The 26,366-nt window shown below is 43.3% G+C and overlaps 1 protein-coding gene across 14 annotated transcripts in view; it reads right to left on the bottom strand.

Annotated features, from left to right (window-relative positions):
- The window catches only part of LOC124043374 (receptor-type tyrosine-protein phosphatase U-like), a 323,408-nt gene that overhangs the window by 114,208 nt on the left and 182,834 nt on the right, over positions 1-26,366 (bottom strand). For all 14 annotated transcript variants that reach the window (XM_046361930.1, XM_046361939.1, XM_046361932.1 and 11 more), the window contains exons 4-5: positions 23,848-23,929; positions 7,957-8,072 (exon numbers count right to left, since the gene is read on the bottom strand). In XM_046361930.1, coding sequence (XP_046217886.1) covers positions 7,957-8,072; positions 23,848-23,929 — 198 coding nt within the window. The remainder of the gene's footprint in view (positions 1-7,956; positions 8,073-23,847; positions 23,930-26,366) is intronic.

Raw genomic sequence — 26,366 nt, 5'->3', positions numbered from 1 at the left:
CATCGAGAATGTGTTCAGAATTCATGGCCTCCCGTTAGACGCCGTTTCAGACAGAGGCCCGCAATTCACGTCACAGTTTTGGAGGGAGTTCTGTCGTTTGATTGGTGCGTCCGTCAGTCTCTCTTCCGGGTTTCATCCCCAGTCTAACGGTCAAGCAGAGAGGGCCAATCAGACGATTGGTCGCATACTACGCAGCCTTTCTTTCAGAAACCCTGCGTCTTGGGCAGAACAGCTCCCCTGGGCAGAATACGCTCACAACTCGCTTCCTTCGTCTGCTACCGGGTTATCTCCGTTTCAGAGTAGTCTGGGTTACCAGCCTCCTCTGTTCTCATCCCAGCTTGCCGAGTCCAGCGTTCCCTCCGCTCAAGCGTTTGTCCAACGTTGTGAGCGCACCTGGAGGAGGGTGAGGTCTGCACTTTGCCGTTACAGGGCACAGACTGTGAGAGCCGCCAATAAACGTAGGATTAAGAGTCCTAGGTATTGTTGCGGCCAGAGAGTGTGGCTTTCCACTCGCAACCTTCCTCTTACGACAGCCTCTCGTAAGTTGACTCCGCGGTTCATTGGTCCGTTCCGTGTCTCCCAGGTCGTCAATCCTGTCGCTGTGCGACTGCTTCTTCCGCGACATCTTCGTCGCGTCCATCCTGTCTTCCATGTCTCCTGTGTCAAGCCCTTTCTTCGCACCCCGTTCGTCTTCCCTCCCCCCTCCCGTCCTTGTCGAGAGCGCACCTATTTACAAGGTACGTAGGATCATGGACATGCGTTCTCGGGGACGGGGTCACCAATACTTAGTGGATTGGGAGGGTTACGGTCCTGAGGAGAGGAGTTGGGTTCCGTCTCGGGACGTGCTGGACCGTTCACTGATTGATGATTTCCTCCGTTGCCGCCAGGATTCCTCCTCGAGTGCGCCAGGAGGCGCTCGGTGAGTGGGGGGGTACTGTCATGTTTTGTCTTATATTGTCTTGTCATTTTGCTTTTCCTTCTGTTCGTTTTCCCCCTGCTGGTCTTTTTAGGTTCGTTCCCCTTTTTTCTCTCTCCCTTCCTCTCTCTCTTCTCTCTATCGTTCCGTTCCTGCTCCCAGCTGTTCCTATTCCCCTAATCAATCATTTAGTCTTCCCACACCTGTTCCCTATCTTTTCCCCTGATTAGAGTCCCTATTTCTCCCCTTGTTTTCCGTTCCTGTCCTGTCGGATCCTTGTATATTGTTCACCGTGCTGTGTCTTTGTAACGCCCTGTCGTGTCGTGTTTCCCTCAGATGCTGCGTGGTGAGCAGGTGTCTGAGTCTGCTACGGTCAAGTGCCTTCCCGAGGCAACCTGCAGTTTATTATCGAGTCTCCAGTCAGTTCTCGTGATTACGAGTGGAATTGTTTTTATGCTTTATTTACCGCTCCGATTTGTCTAGGAGTATTGCTATTTCCTTTTACTGGATTAAAGACTCTGTTTTCGCCAAGTCGCTTTTGGGTCCTCATTCACCTGCATAACATCGTGGCCATGCATGCCTCCAACTCAATCATCAAGTATGCAGACGACATTACAGAGGTAGGCTTGATTACCAACAAAGACAAGACGGCCTACAGGGAGGAGGTGACAAACTTTTACAGATGCACAATCGAGTGCATCCTGTCGGGCTGTATCACCGCAGTGATATGGTATGGCAACTGCTCTGCCCACAACCGCAAGGCGCTCCAGAGGGTAGTGAGGTCTGCACAACGCATCACCGGTGGCAAACTACCTGCCCTCCAGGACACCTACACCACCCGATGTCACGGGAAGGCCATGAAGATCATCAAGGACATCAACCACCCGAGCCACTGCCTGTTCACCCCACTATGATCCAGAAGGCGAGGTCAGTACAGGTGCATCAAAGCTGGGACCGAGAGACTGAAAAACAGCTTCTATCTCAAGGCCATCCGACTGTTAAACAGCCACCACTAACATTGAGTAGCTGCTGCCAACATACTGACTCAAATCTCTAGCCACTTTAATAATAAAAAATTGTATGTAATAAATGTATCACTAGTCACTTTAAACAATGTCACTTTATAAAATGTTTACATACCGTACATTACTCATCTCATATGTATATACTGTACTCTATACCATCTACTGCATCCTGCCTATGCCGTTCGGGCATCGCTCATCCATATATTTATATGTACATATTCTTATTAATTCCTTTAGTGAATGAAGGTGAAAGCTATGATCTCCTATTGATGTCACTTGTTAAATCCACTTCAATCAGTGTTGATGAAGAGGAGGAGACAGGTTAAAGAAGGATTTTCAAGCCTTGAGACAATTGAGACATGGATTGTGTATGTGTGCTATTCAGAGGGAGAATGGGGAAGACAAAAAATGTAAGTGCCTCTGAACGGGGTATGGTAGTAGATGCCAGGCGCACCAGTATGTGTCAAGAACTGCAACTCGGCTGGGTTTTTCACGCTCAACAGTTTCCCGTGTGATCCACCAACCAAAGGGCATCCAGCCAACTTGACAACTGTGGGAAGCATTGGAGTCAACATGGGCCAGCATCACTGTTAAACGCTCTTGACACCTTGTGTCAATGAATTAACATAAACACGTTTACCATCTCCTGGTTTCCACACATAGCCTACAAGCCACTGACACAGCCTTTTGGAACATCTACCATTTAAAATGTGTAATAAATCCATTTAATATAGCCTACACCATCATACTAAATCAATTATTTATTTTAGACAGATCTAAAGAGACATGATATGAAGAAAATGTAGTCTATTTCAGAAGAACAGAAGAGCACCATCTGAGTTGTCCTGGTGTTAGGTCCTGACCTGCTATGCCATTTGGCTGTGGGCTACACAAGTTCATCTAGCACACAAGATTTTCTTAGAATTCTGTGATATTATTTTATAAGAATACAATTGAACACAGCTGAATAAAATAGAAAGGATATTTCCTCCAAATGATTTGCGGACATGCGGCTATTCTGTGTTGAGAGGTTAACAAAGAAATAGGTATTCCTATATGCTTAATTTATATTATTTGTTGGGCTGTAAATCAAATTTTATATACACATACTAGCAGATGTTACTGCAGGTGTATGCTATTTCCTAGTTCCAACAGTGCAGTAAAATCTAACAACACAAAACTAATCACTCCTGATTCCTGCTTAGAAGCAACATTTAAAGTAGGAAGCACCAGTGACTCGGTCTATAAAAAAGTGGTCAGATGAAGCAAATGCTAAACTACAGGACTGTTTTGCTAGCACAGACTGGAATATGTTCCGAGATTCTTCCGATGGCATTGAGGAGTACACCACATCAGTCACTGGCTTTATCAATAAGTGCATAGAGGAAGTCGTCCCCACAGTGACTGTACATACATACCCCAAACAGAAGCCATGGATTACAGGCAACATTCGCACTGAGCTAAAGGGTAGAGCTGCCGCTTTCAAGGAGAGGGACTCTAACCCGGAACATTATAAGAAATCCTGCTATGCCCTCCGACGAACCATCAAACAGGCAAAGCATCAATACAGGACTAAGATCGAATTGTACTACACCGGCTCCGACGCTTGTCGGATGTGGCAGGGCTTGCAAACAATTAATGACTACAAAGGGAAGCACAGCCGAGAGCTGCCCAGTGACACGAGCCTACCAGAAGAGCTAAAAAAACGTCTATGCTCGCTTTGAGGCAAGTAACACTGAAACATGCATGAGAGCATCAGCTGTTCCGGATGACTCTGTGATAAAGCTCTCTGCAGCCGATGTGAGTAAGACCTTTAAACAGGTCAACATTCACTAGGCAGCAGGGCTAGACGAATTACCAGGATGTGTACTCCGAGCATGCGCTGACCAACTGGCAAGTGTCTTCACTGACATTTTCAATCTCTCCCTGTCTGAGTCTGTAATACCAACATGTTTCAAGCAGACCATCATAGTCCCTGTGCCCAAGAACACAAAGGTAACCTGCCTAAATGAGTACCGACCCGTAGCACTACACACATGTGTAGTCATGAAATGTTTTGAACGAGAGCTCACAGTCCTCGGGAGCGACCTGTGTTGGCGGCACTGTGGTATTCTCAAAGCGGGCAAAGAAGGTGTACTCGATCATATTCCCAGTCACCTTCCTGTGGTTAAATACGGTGGTTCGCCCTTTCAGTTTTGCACGAATGCTGCCATCTATCAACGATTTTTCATTTGGGTAGGTTTTAATAGTCACAGTGGGAACAACATTGCCTATACACTTCCTGATGAACTCAGTCACCGTGTCAGTGTATACGTCAAATCTTATTCTCAAAGACAACCCAGAACATATCCCAGTCCATGTGATCAAAACAATCTTGAGGCACATGGACTCCGATTGGTCAGACCAGGGTTGAATAGACCTTAGCACGAGTTTCTGCCTATAGGAATGGTGGAGCGTGACCTGATTTGCCAAAGGGAGGGCAGGGGAGGGCATTGTAGCCCGTCCGGAAGGGTACGACTACTACAGGCATTGTGTTGATAGAACTTTGGCAGCGTTTTCCTCAGATTTGCTTTGTTATATCAAGTCAAATCAAATGTATTTATATAGCCCTTCGTACATCAGCTGATATCTCAAAGTGCTGTACAGAAATCCAGCCTAAAACCACAAACAGCAAGCAATGCAGGTGTTGAAGCACGTTGTCTAGGGAAAACTCCTTAGAAAGGCCAAAACCTAGGAAGAAACCTAGAGAGGAACCAGGCTATGAGGGGTGGCCAGTCCTCTACAATAAATAGACTTGATTTTTTAACACATTTGAATTGATGTCAGAGTGATTGAAGGGACAATGCTGAGTACCAGGCAGTAAGCAAGTTTGGTAGATTACAAATGACCATCAGTAGCATCAGACTGCAGTTTTGGAGAAGCCTAATTACTGTGACTAAGCGGTAAAGTGGAATTTGACTGCGGTCATGACCGCCAGTGTGGCAGTAATACAGTCACCGCAACAGCCCTAGGTGTTCATAATGTTTTTGGTGTATACAGTTGAAGTCGTACGTTTACATACACTTAGGTTGGAGTCATTAAAACTCGTTTTTCAACCACTCCACAAATGTCTTGTTAACAAACTATAGTTTTGGGAAGTCAGTCAGGACATCTACTTTGTGCATGACACACTTAATTCTTCCAACAACTGTTTACAGACAGATTATTTAACTAATCATTCACTGTATCACAATTCCAGTGGGTCAGAAGTACAGTAAGTTGACTGTGCCTTTAAAGAGCTTGGAAAATTCCATAAAATTATGTCATGGCTTTGGAAGCTTCTGTTAGGTAGTTGACATAATTTGAGTCAATTGGAGGTGTATCTGTGGATGTATTTCAAGGCCTACCTTCAAACTCAGTGCCTCTTTGCGTGACATCAAGGGAAAATTCATTAATTAGTACCTGCAAAACCCCAGTCTCAATGTCAACAGTGAAGAGGCGACTCCGGGATGCTGGCCGTCTAGGCAGAGTCTAGTGTCTGTGTTCTTTTGCCAATCTTAATCTTTTATTTTTATTGGCCAGTCTGAGATGTGTTTTTTTCTTTGCAACTCTGCCTAGACGGCCAGCATCCCAGAGTCACGTCTTCACTGTTGACGTTGAGACTGGTGTTTCGCGGGTACTATTTAATGAAGCTGCCAGCTGTGGACTTGTGAAGCGTCTGTTTCTCAAACTAGACACTCTAATGTACTTGTCCTCTTGCTCAGTTGGGCACCGGAGCCTCCCACTCCTCTTTCTATTCTGGTTAGGGCCAGTTGGCACTGTTCGGTGAAGGGAGTAGTACACAGTGTTGCATGAGATCTTCAGTTTCTTGGAAATTTCTCACATGGAATAGTCTTCATTTCTCAAGAATAGACTAACAAGTTTCAGAAGAAAGGTCTTTGTTTCTGGCCATTTTGAGCCTGTAATCGAACCAACAAATGCTGATGCTCCAGATACTCAACAAGTTTAAAGAAGGCTAGTTTTATTGATTCTTTAATCAGCACAATAGTTTTCAGCTGTGCTAACATAATTACAAAATGGTTTTCTAATGATCAATTGGCCTTTTAAAAGCCGTTTCCAGCTACAATAGTCACTTACAACATTAACAATGTCTACACGGTATTTCTGATCAATTTGATGCTATTTTTTATGAACAAAAAATTGGCTTTTCTTTCAAAAACAAAGACATTTCTAAGTGACCCCAAACTTTTGAACGGTAGTATATATAGATAGTATAATTGAAAATGTCCATACAAGTGTGGTTAATTTGTCTAATTTTTACTGTTACAAAATTATATTGTTCAAAACAAGCTGCAGTTAACTACTGCTCTGCCATCAGCAGCTCCAGGCATTCGGCTGGCTGCCCAGGCTTGGATTCCATTGCCAGCTATTACATTGCTTGCTATTTGGGGCGACTACAGCACTGATATTGCAGGATTTCATCACATGATTTTCACAGCACAAAGTAAATGGACTGTCCTGGGGCGTTGAAATGAATGCACAGGTCTTCTGGGTCTGCTCTATCAGGTACTGAACAGATGGCGCTAAAGAGTAAATTACAATGAATAATCATGACAGTCATTGGTTGCCTGAGACCTTAACCAGACAGTCACACCCATCAACAGTCAAAGGACAGAGGGATACACCAGTTAAAACATTTGTTGCAGATCTGGTATTTCCAACAACTAAAAAACATGGCTCTGTGCCCAATTTTGAACAATGCCATTAGATGCTAGCTATTGGACACAAGCTACCGGCAAACTAGCATACCAGTATCTAGCTTGCTAGCTTGCCTGCCAATCAAGTCTTACTAAGGTTACTGGCGAGCTCATCATGCTTGTGACATTATGCTAGCTAGCTATCCCCAGTTAGATCATTTGTCTCACTTGTCGCTTGTGTGATTGTTGCGTTTTCCCTGTGCTTATGTCACCGATGCACTCGGGAGCTGGCTGCGCGCTCTTCGTTCTCAAAATATCACTTTTGGTCATCAAAACAGTGGCAGCATGTGCAGCAGTGGTGATTCTATTTTTACATGCAAAAGTGAAATCGGTCTATCTACGCTGTCATTCAAATGCACAGAACACTTTATATATTGCCTCAACGAAACAACCGTTCTGCGTGTGTGGGCCTTGTTGAGTGCGAGACTGTGTTTATGTCTCTCTGTATCTGTGTCAGAAAACTACAACGAGGATTTAAAAAAAGTTAGGTTTTGGATACAAAATACTTCAATACAGAAGAAAGGAAGAGGAGGAGGGGAGACGGAAAGAAAAAGGAGGAAATCACAGGGGACGGAACACTATGAACACAGAGATCTAATTAGCATCGCGTCTTCTTGCGTCCTTCTTTTCCTCGTCTAACATTTCAATAGCACTTAGTACAAGTACGAGCTTCAAGGATACAGAGAGAAAGTGGAGTTTTTCAGAAGACTAATATTAGCTTGAATTCATGCAGCAGACATTTTTGAGTGATTACTTTATGGAGGAATATGACTAGCTATCAGCTAGCAAATCAAAAAGCCACACAAACCGCTGATGCCATTAATTAGTTACAGCTAGTCTATATGCAGGGACTCGGCCCTCTGTGTTTGATGACGTCATTATGCTGGGTCTATCTTTAATCCACTGAAGTACTCGTATATATCAGACCTCTTAGAAAGAACAGAGCTCTTATTAAGCTGGAATCCTTAATGGTGAAACAGCCACGTCCGTTTGTGATATTACAACAACAAAGAGGTCATTTCAAACAACGAACACTGTTTTTTTTCCCTCTGACATCATTATACGCGCAGTAGAACAGCAGCATGTGTACTGCCAAAAAACTATTCCCACGATGCACAAAGCTCCCCAGCTCTGCTGCATCAACAAAGCCAGAAGAATAGCATTAGACCAGGGCAATCAGTCTGTACTCTCTCCTCCAGCAGGAATGCCTCTGTTTATGTGGTCTTTCCGGTGGCCACGCCCGCAAGCATTTGTCCACATACGCAGACACATACATTACCTCCAGTAGGAAGGGTTCTGTCTCTGTAGTTTTGCCCGTGGCGACACACTGGAAGGTGGCATTCTGCCCTGCATTGACCTCCACATCCCCCAGCCGAGAGAAGTGGGGAACCTTGTCTGTTTAGAGAAACAAAGAGAGTGAGAGAGATGCTCTGTGATACTGATGCACTGACAGTTCATTACTATCATATTAATACACACATTAGGAACACAGTCAACACACACAGAGGACGAGGGCATCAGTGCAGCACAGCTCTCCAAGCCTTGCCTGTGGGCTCTGACTTCACAAAGACACTGGCTGCTCGAGCAAACTTAGTTTCCCCTCTCAGAGTTCTGCAGTATGTCAGAAGAATTTCTCTCTCTGTGCACAGACATCAGTGCCTGCAGTACAACTGTAGGTATTGCTCTTATGGAAGTACACGTACAGTACACTTCTAAGAACAGCTATCATTTTATTTCGACAGATGAACATTTAGAGTTATTCTGTGTTCTATCCCCTCCTAACAGTTCAGTTGCACTCTTAGGCAACATGTCTCCCCTCGTAAAGACTGAAGGAAAATGTACACTGAAAAACATCATACAAAATAAATTCAGAGAAAAACTCAATGTAGAGACTGTGGTGGTATTCCTGTTGTCTCAATAGCCTAGCTCTTCTACTGCCTCACTGTACCAAAGAGCTAGCTAGCTGTAATAACACCTTGTATTGTGTGCTTTGTGTTGCATAGAAATAGAAGAAGCTGGTTAGAACACATTAGTCAAGTAAAAAACTTGACAGTATCTGAAATCACAGGGATTTGACTTGATGGATTTACAGTGGCAAGAAAAAGTATGTGAACCCTTTGAAAATACCTGCATTTCTGCATAAAGTGGTCATACAATTTGATCTGACTTTCCTCTAGGTCAAAACAATAGAGAAAACACAGTCTGATTAAACTAATAACACACAAACAAGTCTACGTTTTCATGTCTTTATTGACGGACATTCATTAAACATTCACTGTGCAGGGTGGGAAAAGTATGTGAACCCTTGGATTTAATAACTGGTTGACCCTCCTTTGGCAGCAATAACCTCAACCAAACCTTTTCTGTAGTTGCAAACCAGACCTGCACAACGGTCAGGAGGAAATTTGGACCATCCCTCTTTACGTGGTCCTTCTGTAGCTCAGTTGGTAGAGCATGGCGCTTGTAACGCCAGGGTAGTGGGTTCAATCCCCGGGACCACCCATATGTAGAATGTATGCACACATGACTGTAAGTTGCTTTGGATAAAAGTGTCTGCTAAATGGCATATATTATTATATATTATATATACAAAACTATTTCAGTTCAGAAATATTCTTGGGATGCCTGGTGTGAACTGCTCTCGAGGTCATGCCACAGCATCCCAATCGGGTAGAGGTCAGGACTCTAACTGGGCCACTCCAGAAGGCGTATTTTCTTCTGTTGAAGCCATTCTTAATTTACTTCTGTGTTTTGGGTCGTTGTCCTGTTGCATCACCCAACTTCTGTTGAGCTTCAATTGGTGGACAGATAGCCTAACATTCTCCTACAAAATGTCTTGATAAACATGGGCATTCATTTTTCCGTCGATGATAGAAAGCTGTCCAGGCCCTGAGGCAGCAAAGCAGCCCCAAACCATGATGCTCCCTCCACCATACTTCACAGTTGGGATGAGGTTTTGATGTTGGTGTTCTGTGCTGTGCCTTTTTTTCCACACATAGTGGTGTGTGTTCCTACCAAAGAACTCAACTGTAGTTTCATCTGTACACAGAATATTTTGCCAGTAGCGCTGTGGAACATCCAGGTGCACATTTGCAAACTTCAGATGTGCAGCAATGTTGTTTTGGACAGCAGTGGCTTCTTCTGTGGTGTTCTCCCATGAACACCATTCCTGCTTAGTGTTTTGTGTATCGAAGACTAGTCAACAAAGATGTTAGCATGTTCCAGAGATTTCTGTAAGTCTTTAGCTGACACTCTAGGATTCTTCTTAACCTCACTGAGCATTCTGCACTGTGCTCTTGCAGTCATCTTTGCAGGACAACCACTCCTTGGGAGAGTAGCAACAGTGCTGAACTTTCTCCATTTATAGACAATTTGTCTTATCATGGACTGATGAACATCAAGGCTTTTAGAGTTACTTTTGTAATCCTTTCCAGCTTTATGCAAGTCAACAATTCATAATTCTAGGTGTTCTGAGATCTCTTTTGTTCGAGGCATTGTTCACATCAGGCAATGCTCATTGTGAATAGCAAACTAAACATGTGTTTTTTACAGGGCAAGGCAGCTCTAACCAACATCTCCAATCTTGTCTCATTGATTGGACTCCAGGTTAGCTGACTCCTGACTCCTATTAGCTTTTGGAAAAGTCATTAGCCTAGGGGTTCACATACTTTTAAATCTATATTCAATATAGACAAGACAAATACAATAATGTGTGTGTTATTAGATTAAGCACACTATGTTTGTCTATTGTTGTGACTTAGATGAAGATCAGATCAAATTTGATGACCAATTTATGCAAAAATCCAGGTAAATGTAAAGGGTTCATATACTTTTTCTTGCAACACACTAGTTCTTCTAAATTCCTCAAAGATCCTCTAAGAACCTTAGGGTTCTTGGCAATGAAAAACAGCCCTAAAAGGTTCTTCAAAAAACTTGAGCAGTGGGGTTCATCGATGGAACCCCCATTGTTGCTGGAGTTCTTCGGGGAACTTAGCAATTGCAACTGAAAACGCTCGTGCCAAGTATGAATGCGACAACAGTTAAAAAGGTAAGTTGGGTTGATGTTCGGCTCTGAATATGTATCAAAATAATTTATATAATAATATAAAGTACTAATGAATAACGAAGACAATTATGGTCTTCTGTGTATAGCTTCCATAACGTTACTATAGCTTTAGTTCAGAATAATTAACGCATATGTTAGAAAGCCGGGTTTGACCGTTGGCTTTGTATGAGCTACAGTACAGTATGCAGAACTAGGTCCTATCTACGCAGAACTAGGTTTGTATTATTTTCTGAACTATATTCTGCTCCATATATTGTATATCGTTTCCATAAAGCCAACATGACTTTACACTCATTAACGTTAGTTTCCAATCTAGAGCAGTTCTCACTTGTGTGAGAATGAACTAGCTAACGTTAGCTTCGTTGACGTTAGCTAGCTAACTAACTAACCAACTAACCAATTAACGTAAACTCGCCTTGGTCCGTACAATTGCCCTTATTTTAGCGCCCCAATAACGTAATACTTCCAGATCAACTGTAATGTCAATACCATTGTAAAGCACAATTTCTCCTCTTTCCAACAAAATCAATTACATGGCCTAAACGCTGCCTGTTTCTGCATAATTCAAGCAGGCAATGAGCCCTGTCGGGTCGTTTTAAAAATGGCGGGTGGGGAAGCGAAACTAATGCGTGATAGTGAGAAGGAGAGGAGATGTGTGGGAAAACTGCTTTTTTTCACTCGATCTGTCACACTTATCACCTTATCGCCTCTAAAATGTAAATAAAACACCATAAAGATACATATAATGTGTCATTACATACCTATTTGAAGGTTTGTGTCGAATTTGAATGGGGTTATTAGGGCGGTGCTAAATTGATCTTAGAAGTAAACAGCGGCTTTGAGAATGATGATCGCATGCAGTGATGACGCAAACAATGACTAGATATCCCCCCTTTACACTGTCCATTTATTGTTTTTAAAGGATGACAGAAGTGCTACACCTGGTGGAGAGAGATTGTAAGACAGAAATAGTTGCTTTATGCTGCTGTAGCTTGATGCCTTGATAAGCTCCTTTCCTGAGGATGGACATGACACGTCTCAAGATGTAACGGAGGGTCAGCTTTTTTCAACTTTTCTCCAATACTATAGAGCCATTACCATGTCGATCAACGCTTGAATAGAAACCTAGTTCACACACCCCCGATTTTGACATCAACATTTTCCTCCTCTGTCTCTGCTGCTAAAGCCACTTTCTACCACTCTAAATTCCAAGCATCTGCCTCTAACCCAGCCACCTTCTCCTCCCTCCTGAATCCTCCTCCCCCTCCCCCTCCTCCCTCTCTGCAGATGACCCGTCAACCATCCCTCCGACATCCGATCCTGTTGCTAAGTCAAATCACTGACCTCTTTCTCCCCTCTTTCCAGATGAAATCTCGCGTCTTGTGACGGCCGGTCATCAAACAACCTGCCCGCTTGACCCTATCCCCTCCTCCTTCTCTGAGGACCATTTCCAGACTCACCTCGCTCATCAACTTATCCCTGAGACCTTGCATCTTCAAGAGGCGAGTTGCACCCCTTCTGAAAAAACCTCGACAATCCCATTAGTTTTCTTTGTAGCCTCTGACCTCTTTCTCCCCTCTTTTAATGTTGCGGGTTGCTTGACCCTATCCCCTCCTCTCTTCTCCAGACCATTTGTACGAAATGAGGTAAGTTTACGTTAACTAAGGACGGAGACCTATCCAGAAGAGATGTTACAACAATCTGAATCGTCAATTGGGTGCTTCCTCTTTATAGAGCCTGCTACAGCATGCAATACTATTATGAATACTATTATACCCTTCAGAATCCAAGCACAGTATTGCCACGCAGCAAAATGTTGCGTATAATCTTTCAAGTCAGCCTGATAAAATATTGAACAATGTGTGTACAAAAATAGCTTGAAATGTGATATTAGGCCTGTATGGCAGTACTTTTACTGTTTGGCAGTACTGTATTGGCTAGTACTTTCTCCAATATGTTCTACTATTTTGCATTCAATTGTATGTCGATGTCATTTATCTTTCAATATCTATTTAATATATATATATATATATATATATATATATATATATATAAAATATATATATATATATATATATATATATATATATAAAATGCGTGTAAGACTATTCTTTGACACATTTTCTCTTCCTTTGAAATGTTTATAGGACAGAACATGGACACAATGCAATTGGGATACAAGAAGAAGGTATGGATATGTTGTAGGAGAGCGGCATTTGAAGTGTACATTTAACCTACAAAGCAGTCAATACAACTGAAATGTATTAGCATAAAAATCTCCTCGGAAATGAATGAAGTCCACGGAATGGATATAGACAAAAAGATAATTCAAGGACTAACAGAAGTAAAGATACGAGGCAGGGGTGAGGACATCATCCTGCTATTTCCACAGTCCCTGATGGACAAGACAGAAGAGGTACTTGCTCGTATTCCTTCCCTTTCTCTAATGTATAAAGCTACAGTCGTACATGTATTCATCTTTTCTTACTTTTCACCTCTCCCCACTCCTTTATTGCACATCAGCGGAAATCCATTTCACCATGAAATAACGCCTGGCCTTTGATGGGGAGAACATCCACGGCCTAGAGGACGTCCTCATGAGACTTGGGGCTCTACTAGGGCTGGATTTTTTTTCTCCCAGTTAAATTTCCCATAAATGTCAGAAAACCACTTATGTTCTGAAGTTGCTGTGTTCTGGGGATAAGAGAAGTTGGGGTGGTCATAAAGATAGAAAACTTCCTAACCACACTAAGTGGTTGTTGGCTAACTGGTTGTTGGACACACACACACACACACTAAAGCAGAACAATCTGTATTTAGCATCAAGTCTACAATATTGTTAGTTTACCTATGATTCATTTTAATGTATGTTGTTTTTATTGTACATCATTATTTTTATTTTTTTAAATAAGGTAATGAAAAGCACAATACAAAGTAAATGTATAATTTATTATGGTCTGACATGTCTGCAGAAATCTTGCAATTTTGTAATGTGTTTTGTTTGGTAAATATGAATTCACAATTGTGGTGCCACTAAATAAACGATGAATTATTTAAATCAATATTGTTAATATTGTTATTATTATAAAAATATTTGTTTATAATGGAGGGAGGGAGGTAAAAAAAATGAACCCCAAAAGGTTATTTGAGGAACCATTACTTTTTAGAGTGCACTGTAACTAACCTGTACGAGGCCCTATCAAACTTCTTTGAAAGGCTACAATGATCTCAGTGGGTTCTGCCTCAGCTATACAATGACTATAGTGGTCCTAATTGTCACCCTTCTATAAAAGCTGGCTATTACATACCTGCAGTCTCCTCTGCTTCAGCCTTAACCCTTCCCTTATGTTGTGGGACAAGTTATTCATCACAAAAATACTATTGAACATATTTTTTCACCATGACCCTTCATCTAGTCCTCAAGGTAGGGGTAATAACCTTGAAAATTACATTTAAAAAATACTCTGTACTTGACCTGCAATTTGACCTTGACCTTTGTTCCAGAGACAATGGTCTTCTGTGCAGTAAAGGTCGAACTATGACTATCACAAGGGATGTAAGTTTGTTTTCCCTGTGATGTTCAGAGGCCGAGGGACAGGGATCTGGAGGTTGGCTATAAATGAGCTAAAAATGTAATAAATGTCATGAAATGTGATAATTTGATTGATTTATGACTCCTGTATCAAACATTTGACTTTACATTTTTATCAGTTGGGTCCATCAACTCAGCAAAACGAGCATATTGAATAGGATATCCTCAGCTACTGGAAATACATTGTGGAAGGTTAAAATAATGTATTTATGATTTTGCTGTACTTACTGTAATGGGTCAAATTGAACCAGAACATCATCCGTGTATGGCGTTTGTAAGGGAAGTAAGGGAAGGGTTAAGGTACTTGGGTTAATGCCTACTTGAGATGTTAGATCCAACTTAGTGAAAAGCATTTGAAATCTTTTTATACTATTCTGTCTGGCTAATGCGTTACATTTACGAAATCATTGAAATACACCCATAATATCTTTCAAAATGTTTCCAGTGATTTACCTTGAGTTGATGCTAGGTCTATACTACGGTCAACAACGGTATTCTCTGGTGAGCTTGTAAGTACAGTAGGAAGTGAAGAGGAAAAGGCTGTCAGGCTGAAACACTAGTAGCACAGAAACAAAAAGTGGTACTCTTTCAATGGGGAACGACTTTAAAATAACAGACTGGATTATGATGGTCATTTCCCGAACAAGAAAAAGAGAGAGCGAGAGAGAAGATGGGAAAAGAGGAAGAGAGAGACACTCCTCCGTACACTTCACACTCCTATCATGAGTCTCCATGGAAACGGAGACTCTTTTTTTCTCTCTTTGGCTCCAATAAGCGCAGGGAGGGATGAGCTGCAGCTAAATTGATTTCTGCACGTAGTTGGTTGTCTTTCAGCAAACACGCACACAATCCCAGCCTTGGCACTAATGTTTAATGGAGAATCAATATAGTTTCATGGGCGTATGTTAAACCTTTAAAACACACCAAGGAGTAAGAACGGTAAGTAAAGTTTCACACCACATAATGGCCCCTATCTGTTTAGTAGGTTATTATGCAGGTAAGTCACATTCTTATATCCAAAGGAAAACTTCAATTTGACAGCGATTGCATTTGACCGTAACACGTGTTTGGAATAATGAGGGTGACTCTGGAGAAAATAACAGAAAATGTCAAGCGTGTTGTCATCTGAATATAAGAGAGACTCGATTTGTATTTCCTGCGGGCCAAACAAGTTATTTCCGCTGCCTTAGGGGGCATCGTGCCAGCTTGGAGTGTGTGTGTGTTTAAGAGGTTCCGTGGAGGGCCAGGCAGCCGCAGCATCTGCTAATGAGATTGTTGATTATTTAATAGGGACGGACGGGGGCCAGGGAGGTGCCATCTGCATCAGGGCTAAGACATACCCATCATACACACACATTATTCACACACAGAGGGCCCTGGCAACCACTCCAAATCAGCAAGGGGTCGAAAATCCCATGGAAATGCGGACTTTCAGGTGACAGAGGCTAAGTGTTAAAAGTTTAAGATGAGTTGAGCTTATCTCTGGTTGTTTTGAAGAGGGTCATAGAGAGAGAGAGCGAAAGAGAGAAAAAAAACTGCCTGTTTTTATGTTTGTTTTTTTAAAGTTGTTTTTTAAATATTTTTTACAGGCGGTAAAAGCTGTCTGAATTTCCTCAGCTCATAAATGCCCTCTATTATCATACATTCACATTTCCTCCCGGCCTGCAGTTTCTGCTTTTCACTGAGGATTATCCCTTTACAGAGAGCCAAGACATGGGCCATCTTGGCTCGAGACCAACCGCTAGTGTTCATTACGGATCTGGCTGGCTGGCTTGATGTTCCCTAAAGTCTACAGGGGTCAGTGGTTTTCAGTGGAAACTGACATGGCCTCAGCACCCCTCCTATACACTCTGTCACACATTGTCACTCCTATACACTCTGTCACACACCAAATTGCATCCTACAGTGGTTCTTCCTTTAAAAGTTGCGTCGTACTGCAGTACAGCTTGCGGGCTGCCGCAGAATTCTATGGCACATTATTTAAGTGTCAGCCATTGTTGCCATTAATGCTAGTTAGCACTAGTTTGACCACCAGAGGGCATATTTGAAAACCATTTGACTGTTTTTAATATTGGCTGTACTAGATAATTGAAAACCTTTTTTTGTAAGAACATAGTATATGGGATTGATTTGAAGAATTGTGGCATTATTACTTTGATTAATATTATGGTGATTCTATTCCAAGAAAAACCTCAGTGTTTCCGTTAGGAAAATATGGCTCTGTGCAACGTGACTGGTCAAGTGACTGCAAGTGAAGAGCAAAATAATCCTAACATTTCCACACCCTAATTGTATGCTAACGGAGATTCAGTGAAAATGAAAATCGAATTGATTTATCAAGACCTGTCCCCATGCGAAACGGTGCTGAAATAGTTGACCACACATGGGTAGGTTATTGCTTCAAATCCTATTAGAACAATTGGATGACTTTGGGTGTTTTAGTAAGCAACCATTTGTTGCCTTCATTAGCCTACTCTATTCCAATATTTATGTCATTCAGTGATATTTATTCACATAGTAATTCATTATGGATCCATCCAGATAATGGTTAGAAAACAATGCATTTGGTGGACATTTGGTGGACATTTGGGTACTTCAAGAAGAGTTTATTTACCAAATAGACTAAAGTAAAAAAATGTTTTTAAAAAGTAACATAATAAGAATAACGAGGCTATTTGCAGGGGGTACCGATACTGAGTCAGTGTGCAGGGGTACAGGTTAGTTGAGGTAATTTGTACATGTAGGTAGGGGTGAAGTGACCACACATAGATAATAAACAACGAGTAACAGCAGTGTACAAAAGGGAGGGGATCAATGTAAATAGTCCGGTGGCAATTTAAAAAATTGTTCAGCAGTCTTATGGCTTGAGGGTAGAAGCTGTTGAGGAGACTTTTGGTCCTAGTCTTGACACTCCGGTACCGCTTGCCGCGTGGTAGCAGAGAAAACAGTCTATAATTTCGGTGACTGGAGTCTCTGACAATTTTATGGGCTTTCCTCTGACACGCCTATTATATAGGTCCTGGATGACAGGAAGTTTGGCCCCAGTGACGTACTGGGCTGTTCACACTACCCTCTGTAGCGCCTTACGGTCAGATGCCGAGCAGTTGCCATACCAGGCGGTGATGCAACCGGTCAGGATGTTCTCGATGGTGAAGCTGTTAAACCTTTTGAGGATCTGGGGACCCATGCCAAATATTTTCAGTCTCCTGACGGGGAAAAGGTTTTGTTGTGCCTTCTTTACTACTGTCTTGGTATGTTTGGGCCATGATAGTTCGTTGGTGATGTGGACACACTCTCGACCCGCTCCACTACAGCCCCGTTGATGTTAATTGGGGCCTGTTCGGCCTGCCTTTTCCTGTTGTCCACGATCAGCTCCTTTGTCTTGCTCACATTGAGGGAGAGGTTGTTGTCCTGACACCATACAGCCAGTTCTCTGACCTCCTCCCTATAGGCCATCTCATCATTGTAGGTGATCAGACCTACCACTGTTGTGTTGTCAGCAAACTTAATAATTGTGTTGGAGTCATGTTTGGCCACGCAGTTATAGGTGAACAGGGAGTACAGGAGAGGACTAAGTTGACACCCCTGAGGGGCTCCAGGTCTGTGTGGAGCTCTTACCACCTGGGGGCTGGCCCATCAGGAAGTCCAGGATGCAGTTGCAGAGGGAGGTGTTTAGTCCCTGAGTCCTTAGCTTAGTGATGCGCTTCGTGGGCACTATGGTGTTAAATGATGAGCTGTAGTCAAATGAACAGCATTCTCACATAGGTGTTCCTTTTGTCCAGGTGAGAAAGGGCAGTGTGGAGCGCGATTGAGATTGCATCATCTGTGGATCTGTTGGGGCGGTATGCAAATTGGAGTGGGTCTAGGTTGTTGTTGATGTGAGCCATGATCAGCCTTTCAAAGCACTTCATGGCTACTGACGTGAGTGCTATGGGGCGGTAATCCTTTAGGAAGGTTACCTTCGCTTCCTTGGGCACAGGGGACTATGGTAATCTACTTGAAATATGTAGGTATTACGGACACGGTCAGGGAAAGGTTGAAAATGTCAGTGAAGACACTTGACAGTTGGTCTGCGCATACTTTGAGTACACGTCCTGGTAATCAGCGGCCCAGCGGCTTTCTGAACATTGACCTGATTAGAGGTTTTGTTCACATCGGCTACCGAGAGCGTTATCAAACAGTCATCCAGAAGAGCTGGTCATCAAGTCATCATCAAGAGATACACTGGACCGTATGCCAGAGAGGTGTTTCTGTGTCTATTGTCATGCTAATTGTGAAAAACAAGTGTTTAAAAACATGTTGTTATCTAATATCTAAGGGGCTTTTATATAACTATAATAACCTTTGAGTAACAGATCAGCTCTCGGAACTCATTAAGAAGTGGCTTCTCTCTTCAATATAATAATTAATTCAAAAGGTTAAACCCTAAGGTTTTAGGCCTGCAGTAGGTTATAATAATCCATGCCTTCTGGGAATGTTAAAAAGTGCAAAAGTTATGGGTAGAGTTAGAATTTTGTCTGTCAGAAGTATTCAAATCAACCAATGTCAGCCTTTAAATGTTTTAATTATCCAAATGTTTAAAGTGTGTGTGGGCGACGGGGAGAGAATGCATTTGACTGTTTTTATATTGGCCATCAACCAAAAACACAGCATCTACAGTGGTAGAAATGTTATTCATTAGAATTTTTTAAATATAATTTCAAAATGCATATGTTTATTAGGCTACTGTGCAGTGTCTTTAAATACAATGTCCCCCCTACCCTCTTTGACAAGAGTCTATTGTCCTGCTAATAGCCCATCGTGGGTGGATGGCTTCTTTTGTATTCCAATGTATTGAATTAATGTATTAATTACAGTCATTTACCATTGTCATTTCATATTCAAGTCCTCTGGTGATTACAGTCCTAACCCTTCCCAACTATTTTGCAATCTATATGGCACAGCTTGATTAAGGTTCCAATTTATAACATTTTTTTTTAAACAATTAGCATATTTTAGTTTAACCACAATATTTGTTGTATTATTTGTTCTGTCTTTTCTGGTGGATTAAACTGAAATTGCAACCAACTTTCTATGGCTTATTTCAAATAATAACGATATTTTGGAGATTATTTCATTTTCACATATCCAAAAGTGAGCGGATGTAATCTGAATAAAGGGAAAAAGGCCATTCTTGAACATGGGGTGAGAGAATAGGCCTTTTTCATTTTGTCTGGCTTACCATTCCAAATCAAATTTCCTATTTTTTGATCATATTTAAACAGGTTGCTAGGTGTAGGCAAAACCATAAGCAAATAGAAAAACTCTGATATGACTAAAGAGGGAATCATGGTGATTTTTCCACAAAGAACACGTTGTTTGCAGAGTCCACAAACAGGAGGTGGAGTTTCATAGCTCACAGATGTACCTGGCATGGATTGTGACTCCATCTCATTCCTCGCCCTCTTCAACATGTCTCTCCGCCTGACTCTCCACCAGGGACATGATTTTTTTCTCTCACACATACAGTAACCAGCTCATGAAGTATCTTTTTGAAAAGGATGAAGATTCTATTGTTGTTTCCCAGAAGTCACAGCCTGCTACGCTTGTGAAAAACAAAATGTCTACAGCTGTCCATCACCACTGTAACTAAAAACAGAATATTTAAGGGGCTTTTATATAATTATAATGTAGGGTCAATAAAAATAATAACAATCGTTGGATAACAGATTGGAACTCATTAAGAGGCGGCTTATATCTTCAATATAATAATTCATTCAGAACGTTAAACTCATAGGATTTAGGCCTGCAGTAGGTTATAATAAATGGAAAATTGCGTGTCAATTCATAAACCATGTGCCATGGAAACTATTTTGCAATATATATGGCACAGCTGTCAATGGTTTGGTCCTTAAATGAAACTGGTATATAATCTCAGCAAAAAAGAAACATCCTCTCACTGTCAACTGCGTTTTTTTTCAGCAAACTAAAATGTGTAAATATTTGTATGAACATAACAAAATTCAACAACAGACATAAACTGAACAAGTTCCACAGACATGTGACTAAAATAAATGGAATAATGTGTCCTTGAACAAAGGGGGGGATAAAAATCAAAAGTAACAGTCAGTAGCTGGTGTGGCCACCAGCTGCATTAAGTACTGCAGTGCATCTCCTACTCATGGACTGCACCAGATTTGCCAGTTATTGCTGTGAGATGTTACCCCACTCTTCCACCAAGGCACCTGCAAGTTCCAGGACATTTCTGGGGGGAAAGGCCCTAGCCCTCACCCTCCGATCAAACAGCCCCCCTCCCCCTTCCCCCCAGACGGATCCTCCACCTCCATATAGATCCTGCTCCAGAGTACAGGCCTTGGTGTAACGCTCATTACTTCGACGATAAATGAGAATCCAACCATCATCCCTGATGAGACAAAACCGCGACTCGTCAGTGAAGAGCACTTTTTTGCCAGTCCTGTCTGGTCCAGTGACAGTAGGTTTATGCCCATAGGTGACGTTGTTGCCGGTGATGTCTGGTGAGGACATGCCTTACAACTGGCCTACAAGCCCTATAAGAGTCCAGCGTCTCTAAGCCTATTGTGGACAGTCTTAGCACTGATGGAGGGATTGTGCCTTCCTGGTGTAACTCGGGCAGTTGTTGTTGCCATCCTCTACCTGTCCCATAGGTGTGATGTTCGAATGCACCGATCCTGTGCAGGTGTTCTTACACGTGGTCTGCCACTGCGAGGACGATCAGCTGTCCATCCTGTCTCCCTGTAGCGCTGTCTTAGGCGTCTCACAGAACGGACATTGCAATTTATTGCCCTGGCCACATTTGTAGTCCTCATGCCTCCTTACAGCATGCCTAAGGCACGTTCACGCAGATGAAAAGGGATCCTGGGCATCTTTCTTTTGGTGTTTTTCAGAGTCAGTAGAAAAGCCTCTTTAGTGTCCTAAGTTTTCATAACTGTGACCTTAATTGCCTACCGTCTGTTAGTGTCTTAGCGACCGTTTCACAGGTGCATGTTCATTAATTCTTCACGGTTCATTGAACAAGCATGGCAAACAGTGTTTAAACCCTTTACAATGAAGATCTGTGAAGTTATTTGGATTTTTGACAGGGTCCTGAAAATGACTTTTTTGTTGTTGTTGCTGAGTTCATTTTTGTTTATCACAATTTTCTTTAAATTTCTTTAAATTTTGGTCTTTAATGCATGGCCGACAGACAAGTTCTTTACTTTTCCCCCTGCCACTTGATAAAGATTCCAATTGCAAAAGTTTTTTTAATCAATTAGTATGTTAGAGTTTAACCACAATATTTGTTGTGTTATTTATTTATTTATTTTCTGGGGGATGAAACTGAAATTGTGATCAACTATGGCTTGTTTAAAAAATAACAATAAGGGCCTCCTGGGTGGTGCAGTGGTCTAAGGCACTGCTAGCTGTGCCACCAGAGACTCTGGGTTCGCGCCCAGGCTCTGTCACAGCCGGCTGCGACCATGGGGCGATGCACAATTGGCCTAGGGATATCCTTGTCTCATCATGCACTAGTGACTCCTGTGGCGTGCTGGGCACAGTGCACGGTAACCAGGTCACCAGGTGCACAGTGTTTCCTCTGACACATTGGTGCGGCTGGCTTGGATGCTCGCTTCTGGGCTGGATGCGCACTGTGTGTTAAGAAGCAGTGCAGCTTGGATGGGTTGTGTTTCAGAGGGCGCATGGCTTTCGACCTTCGTCTCTCCCGAGCCCGTATGGGAGATGTAGCGATGCGACAAAATAGTAACTACTAACAATTGGATATCACTAAATTAGAGAGAAAAGGGGGTAAAATTCAATAAATACATAGAAGAAATTAAAATAAATCTGAATAAAGGGAAAATGGCCATTTCTGAACCCTGTTCAATGTTATTTAGAATGATTTATTTCTGTTTTAATAGGCCCACTGTGCCTATTTTTCAAAAATGATCAGTCTACATGTTAAGTGTAATTCCCCCATTGTATTTACCCAAGTTCTCTCTTAACTCCAGGACCACCGACAGTTGTTGTTGTTGCCTGATGTAGGACTCTAGTGACAGAGAAGAGAGACTCTCAGACTGAAAACACATCCATTCATTTACGAGAAGATAGTCAACTTGAGTCACAGTTTAGACGACCGATAGATCAGCGTTCTAACTCTCCCTTGTGATAGTGTGGTGCAATGACACAATGCCACCATCTACCACTAATGGCCGGGGCAAACGTTTGTAACTTCTAAAGCATGAACCACTGTATATAGTGTATTACTTTTGACCGGAGACCATAGAGCTCTGATCAAAAGTAATGCAATTTGTAGGGAATAGGGTGCCATTTGGAATACAGCCCTTGACCTGAGCCTGCTCCCCTGTAGAGGTAATAGTTATGGGGACAGCAGGTGAGCGTCTGAGGAGAATAATGGCCAGGTGGCCTGTAGAAGCATATGTATGTTTGTAGGGAGGGGCTGCACTGAAGGAGGGAGGTTTTACTGGGGAAATATCCCAAAGGAACATCATGGTGTGTCAGACTGCTGTGAGTGCTACTGTGGGAGAGACAGAGGGTCCGCTATAAAGGCATTTAGTCAGGTTTATAGAAGGAAGGGGGTTGTGGGGGTGTTTGCACTGAGGACTGGCGGGGGTGGGGGGTTACACTCTAAAGGAGAGGGGTTAGCTATAATGGGGAAAACTCTCAGAGTGTCACCATGTGTCATTATGGTCCAGCAAGAGACCTCAGACTACTGCTGCTCTCGTCACGCCTTTGTGGAGAACAACATGTGAGGAGAGGCCCTTCACCTGCTGCCTGCTGTTTTCTTGGAACAGTGTGTGTGTGTGTGTGTGTGTGTGTGTGTGTGTGTGTGTGTGTGTGTGTGTGTGTGTGTGTGTGTGTGTGTGTGTGTGTGTGTGTGTGTGTGTGTGTGTGTGTGTGTGTGTGTGTGTGTGTGTGTGTGTGTGTGTGTGTGTGTGTGTGTGTGTGTGTGTGTGTGTGTGTGTGTGTGTGCGTGTGTGCGTGTGTGCGTGTGTGTGTGTTTCCAGGATCAGTATATTAGCTCTGGGAGAGTGGGCTCGTCTTGGTGACGGGGAGAGCGGAGCGACTAGCCGAGCCGTCAGGAAGATAAAGGTCACCAGCTCACTGTCTGGTCGACCGGGACAAAAGGAGTGGCGCTGTGCAGCCATGAACCATGCGAAATCAGACAGGTGTCCACATACCAAAAGCCTCTCAGAACCGTCTCTGGCTTTGAGAGCAGTGCCTTCGCCACCGCTGATTACTGTACAGGCCTCTGTCCGTCTGTCTGTCCACCCACGCACCCATCACAGTCCTGAGACTTGATCTGTCTGTCCACCTCCTAGCGCCCAGACACATATTGTCCCATTTCTTTGTAAAAGGTCACTGCGATACGGTGCGTAGTTGATATATTGGTATAGTGGTGCGCTGGGTTTCGTATGCTGGTGTGTTGGGGCGGTGTTCTCTGGGCTGATGTACATTGGGATGTTGGTGCTGTAGTGTGGAGGGTAGCTACTTACAGCAGGGGTAGTTGAGCAGCAGGATGTCATCAATGGCAATGTAGCCTCGCCGTTCTGCCGAGACGGATGCTTCAAACACCACCTGAGGACAGACAATTGAGAGATGAGATGAGAACGGCACAGACAATGGAGAGATGAGGAGGAGGGAAGAAAGGATTCCACGTTACGCAACACAGAGAGAGAAAGGGCTGGAGGCAGAGAGAGTGAAGTCCTAATCAAACAGTTTGTCTTTGAATCGACGGAGGCCTGTCTGGTGGCAAATCCCACTACTCAAACATCCATAGTTTAGCATAGCCTCGTTTCACACAGTCATCTCTCCCTCTCTCCCTCCCGCTCTTTCAAACAACCATATTTCTCTCTCTTTTCATCAGAGAACACACACAGAACATGGGACCCACAGGAGTCATTGAGCGCTGCCAAAATCTCTACTCACTCATCTAAATGAATCCAGCGTCATGCAGAGAAACCAAAGTGAATCCCAGATCCCTCCCCCCGGGAACCAAAGTGAATCCCAGATCCCTCCCACATGGAACCAAAGTGAATCCCAGATCCCTCCCACAGGGAACCAAAGTGAATCCCAGATCCCTCCCACAGGGCACAAAGGGGAATCTGGACCACTGAAAAATCATTACTGCCACAATAACCCATATCGTTTACTGAGGGACAGTAACGAATACATAAACACTGCAGTCTATGCAGATGGGGTTTACTGCATTCATTGATTCCAGACTTCAAATAGCACTTCACATTCAAGTCATTTAGCCGGGCTTGATTGAGCTTTGAATCCACGGAGGCCTGTCTGGTGGCAAAACCCACTACTCAAACATCCATAGTTTAGCATAGCCTCGTTTCACACAGTCATCTCTCCCTCTCTCCCTCCCGCTCTTTCAAACAACCATATTTCTCTCTCTTTTCATCAGAGAACACACACAGAACATGGGACCCACAGGAGTCATTGAGCGCTGCCAAAATCTCTACTAACTCATCTAAATGAATCCAGCGTCATGCAGAGAAACCAAAGTGAATCCCAGATCCCTCCCCCCGGGAACCAAAGTGAATCCCAGATCCCTCCCACAGGGAACCAAAGTGAATCCCAGATCCCTCCCACAGGGAACCAAAGTGAATCCCAGATCCCTTCCCCCGGGAACCAAAGTGAATCCCAGATCCCTTCCCCCGGGAACCAAAGTGAATCCCAGATCCCTCCCACAGGGAACCAAAGTGAATCCCAGATCCCTCCCACAGGGAACCAAAGTGAATCCCAGATCCCTTCCCCCGGGAACCAAAGTGAATCCCAGATCCCTTCCCCCGGGAACCAAAGTGAATCCCAGATCCCTCCCACAGGGAACCAAAGTGAATCCCAGATTCCTCCCACAGGGAACCAAAGTGAAACCCAGATCCCTCCCACAGGGAACCAAAGTGAATCCCAGATCCCTCCCACAGGGAACCAAAGTGAAACCCAGATCCCTCCCACAGGGAACCAAAGTGAATCCCAGATCCCTCCCACAGGGAACCAAAGTGAACCCAGATCCCTCCCACAGGGAACCAAAGTGAAACCCAGATCCCTCCCACAGGGAACCAAAGTGAATCTGGACCACTGAAAAATCATTAATGCCACAATAACCCATATCGTTTACTGAGGGACAGTAACGAATACATAAACACTGCAGTGTATGCAGATGGGGTTTACTGCATTCATTGATTCCAGACTTCAAATAGCACTTCACATTCAAGTCATTTAGCCGGGCTTGATTGAGCTTTCCTGTCACAATGGACCCAATGGAAAAGTCACCGACAGCCACACAGTGTAAAGCTCTGCAAATGATCCTAAAAGCTCATCACAGACAATGATATGTTAGCTATGACTGAAACCAGCAGACTATGAAAGGTCAGATTCCAATATCACGCACTCCAACGAGTCTGGGGGCATCCCAAATGGCACCCTATTCCTTATATAGCAGCCCCAGTGTGTCTCTGTGTTGACCAACACATCAGGCTCTAAGTGCCTGGTCCAGACCAACAGCACCCGCACAAGGCCTCCTCAGATGGACACAGGCCACGCTTCCCTGTCTGCTCATTTATTAGTATTCTTCATTCTGATGCGTGGGCACTTAGAGAAGTCTGGACGATTACCTTCTCCATTCATACGGCACTGACACACCATGACGAGCACGCACTGGGGCTGACCCCATAGGCTGTTGGTCAACCGAGATTTCTTTAGTCGAGCAGTAGCGAAAATTGTTCAATGTTTTTTTTTAAATCGTGGTGTACAAGACAGCTGTCTGATTCACGAGTGGACTGATCCATTGTGGAGGCCGTGGGGACGGCACAGTCCATCACTCTAAGGTATGTGCTACTGAAATTGTATATGGTTATATTATGTAAGAACAATGGTGCAACACAAATGAAACAAATCATTTATAACAAATGCACTTTCTCCCGCGTTGGATAGTGGTTGCTGTGTGCGGCTCTGAAACACAACGTGCTGTTGAATCGCCGTCTTTTCCTGACCATGTTGCTGG

The sequence above is a fragment of the Oncorhynchus gorbuscha genome, linkage group LG09 (genome assembly GCF_021184085.1).
Source record: "Oncorhynchus gorbuscha isolate QuinsamMale2020 ecotype Even-year linkage group LG09, OgorEven_v1.0, whole genome shotgun sequence".
NCBI lineage: Eukaryota > Metazoa > Chordata > Actinopteri > Salmoniformes > Salmonidae > Oncorhynchus > Oncorhynchus gorbuscha.
This window is presented reverse-complemented; position numbering and strand designations above follow the sequence as displayed.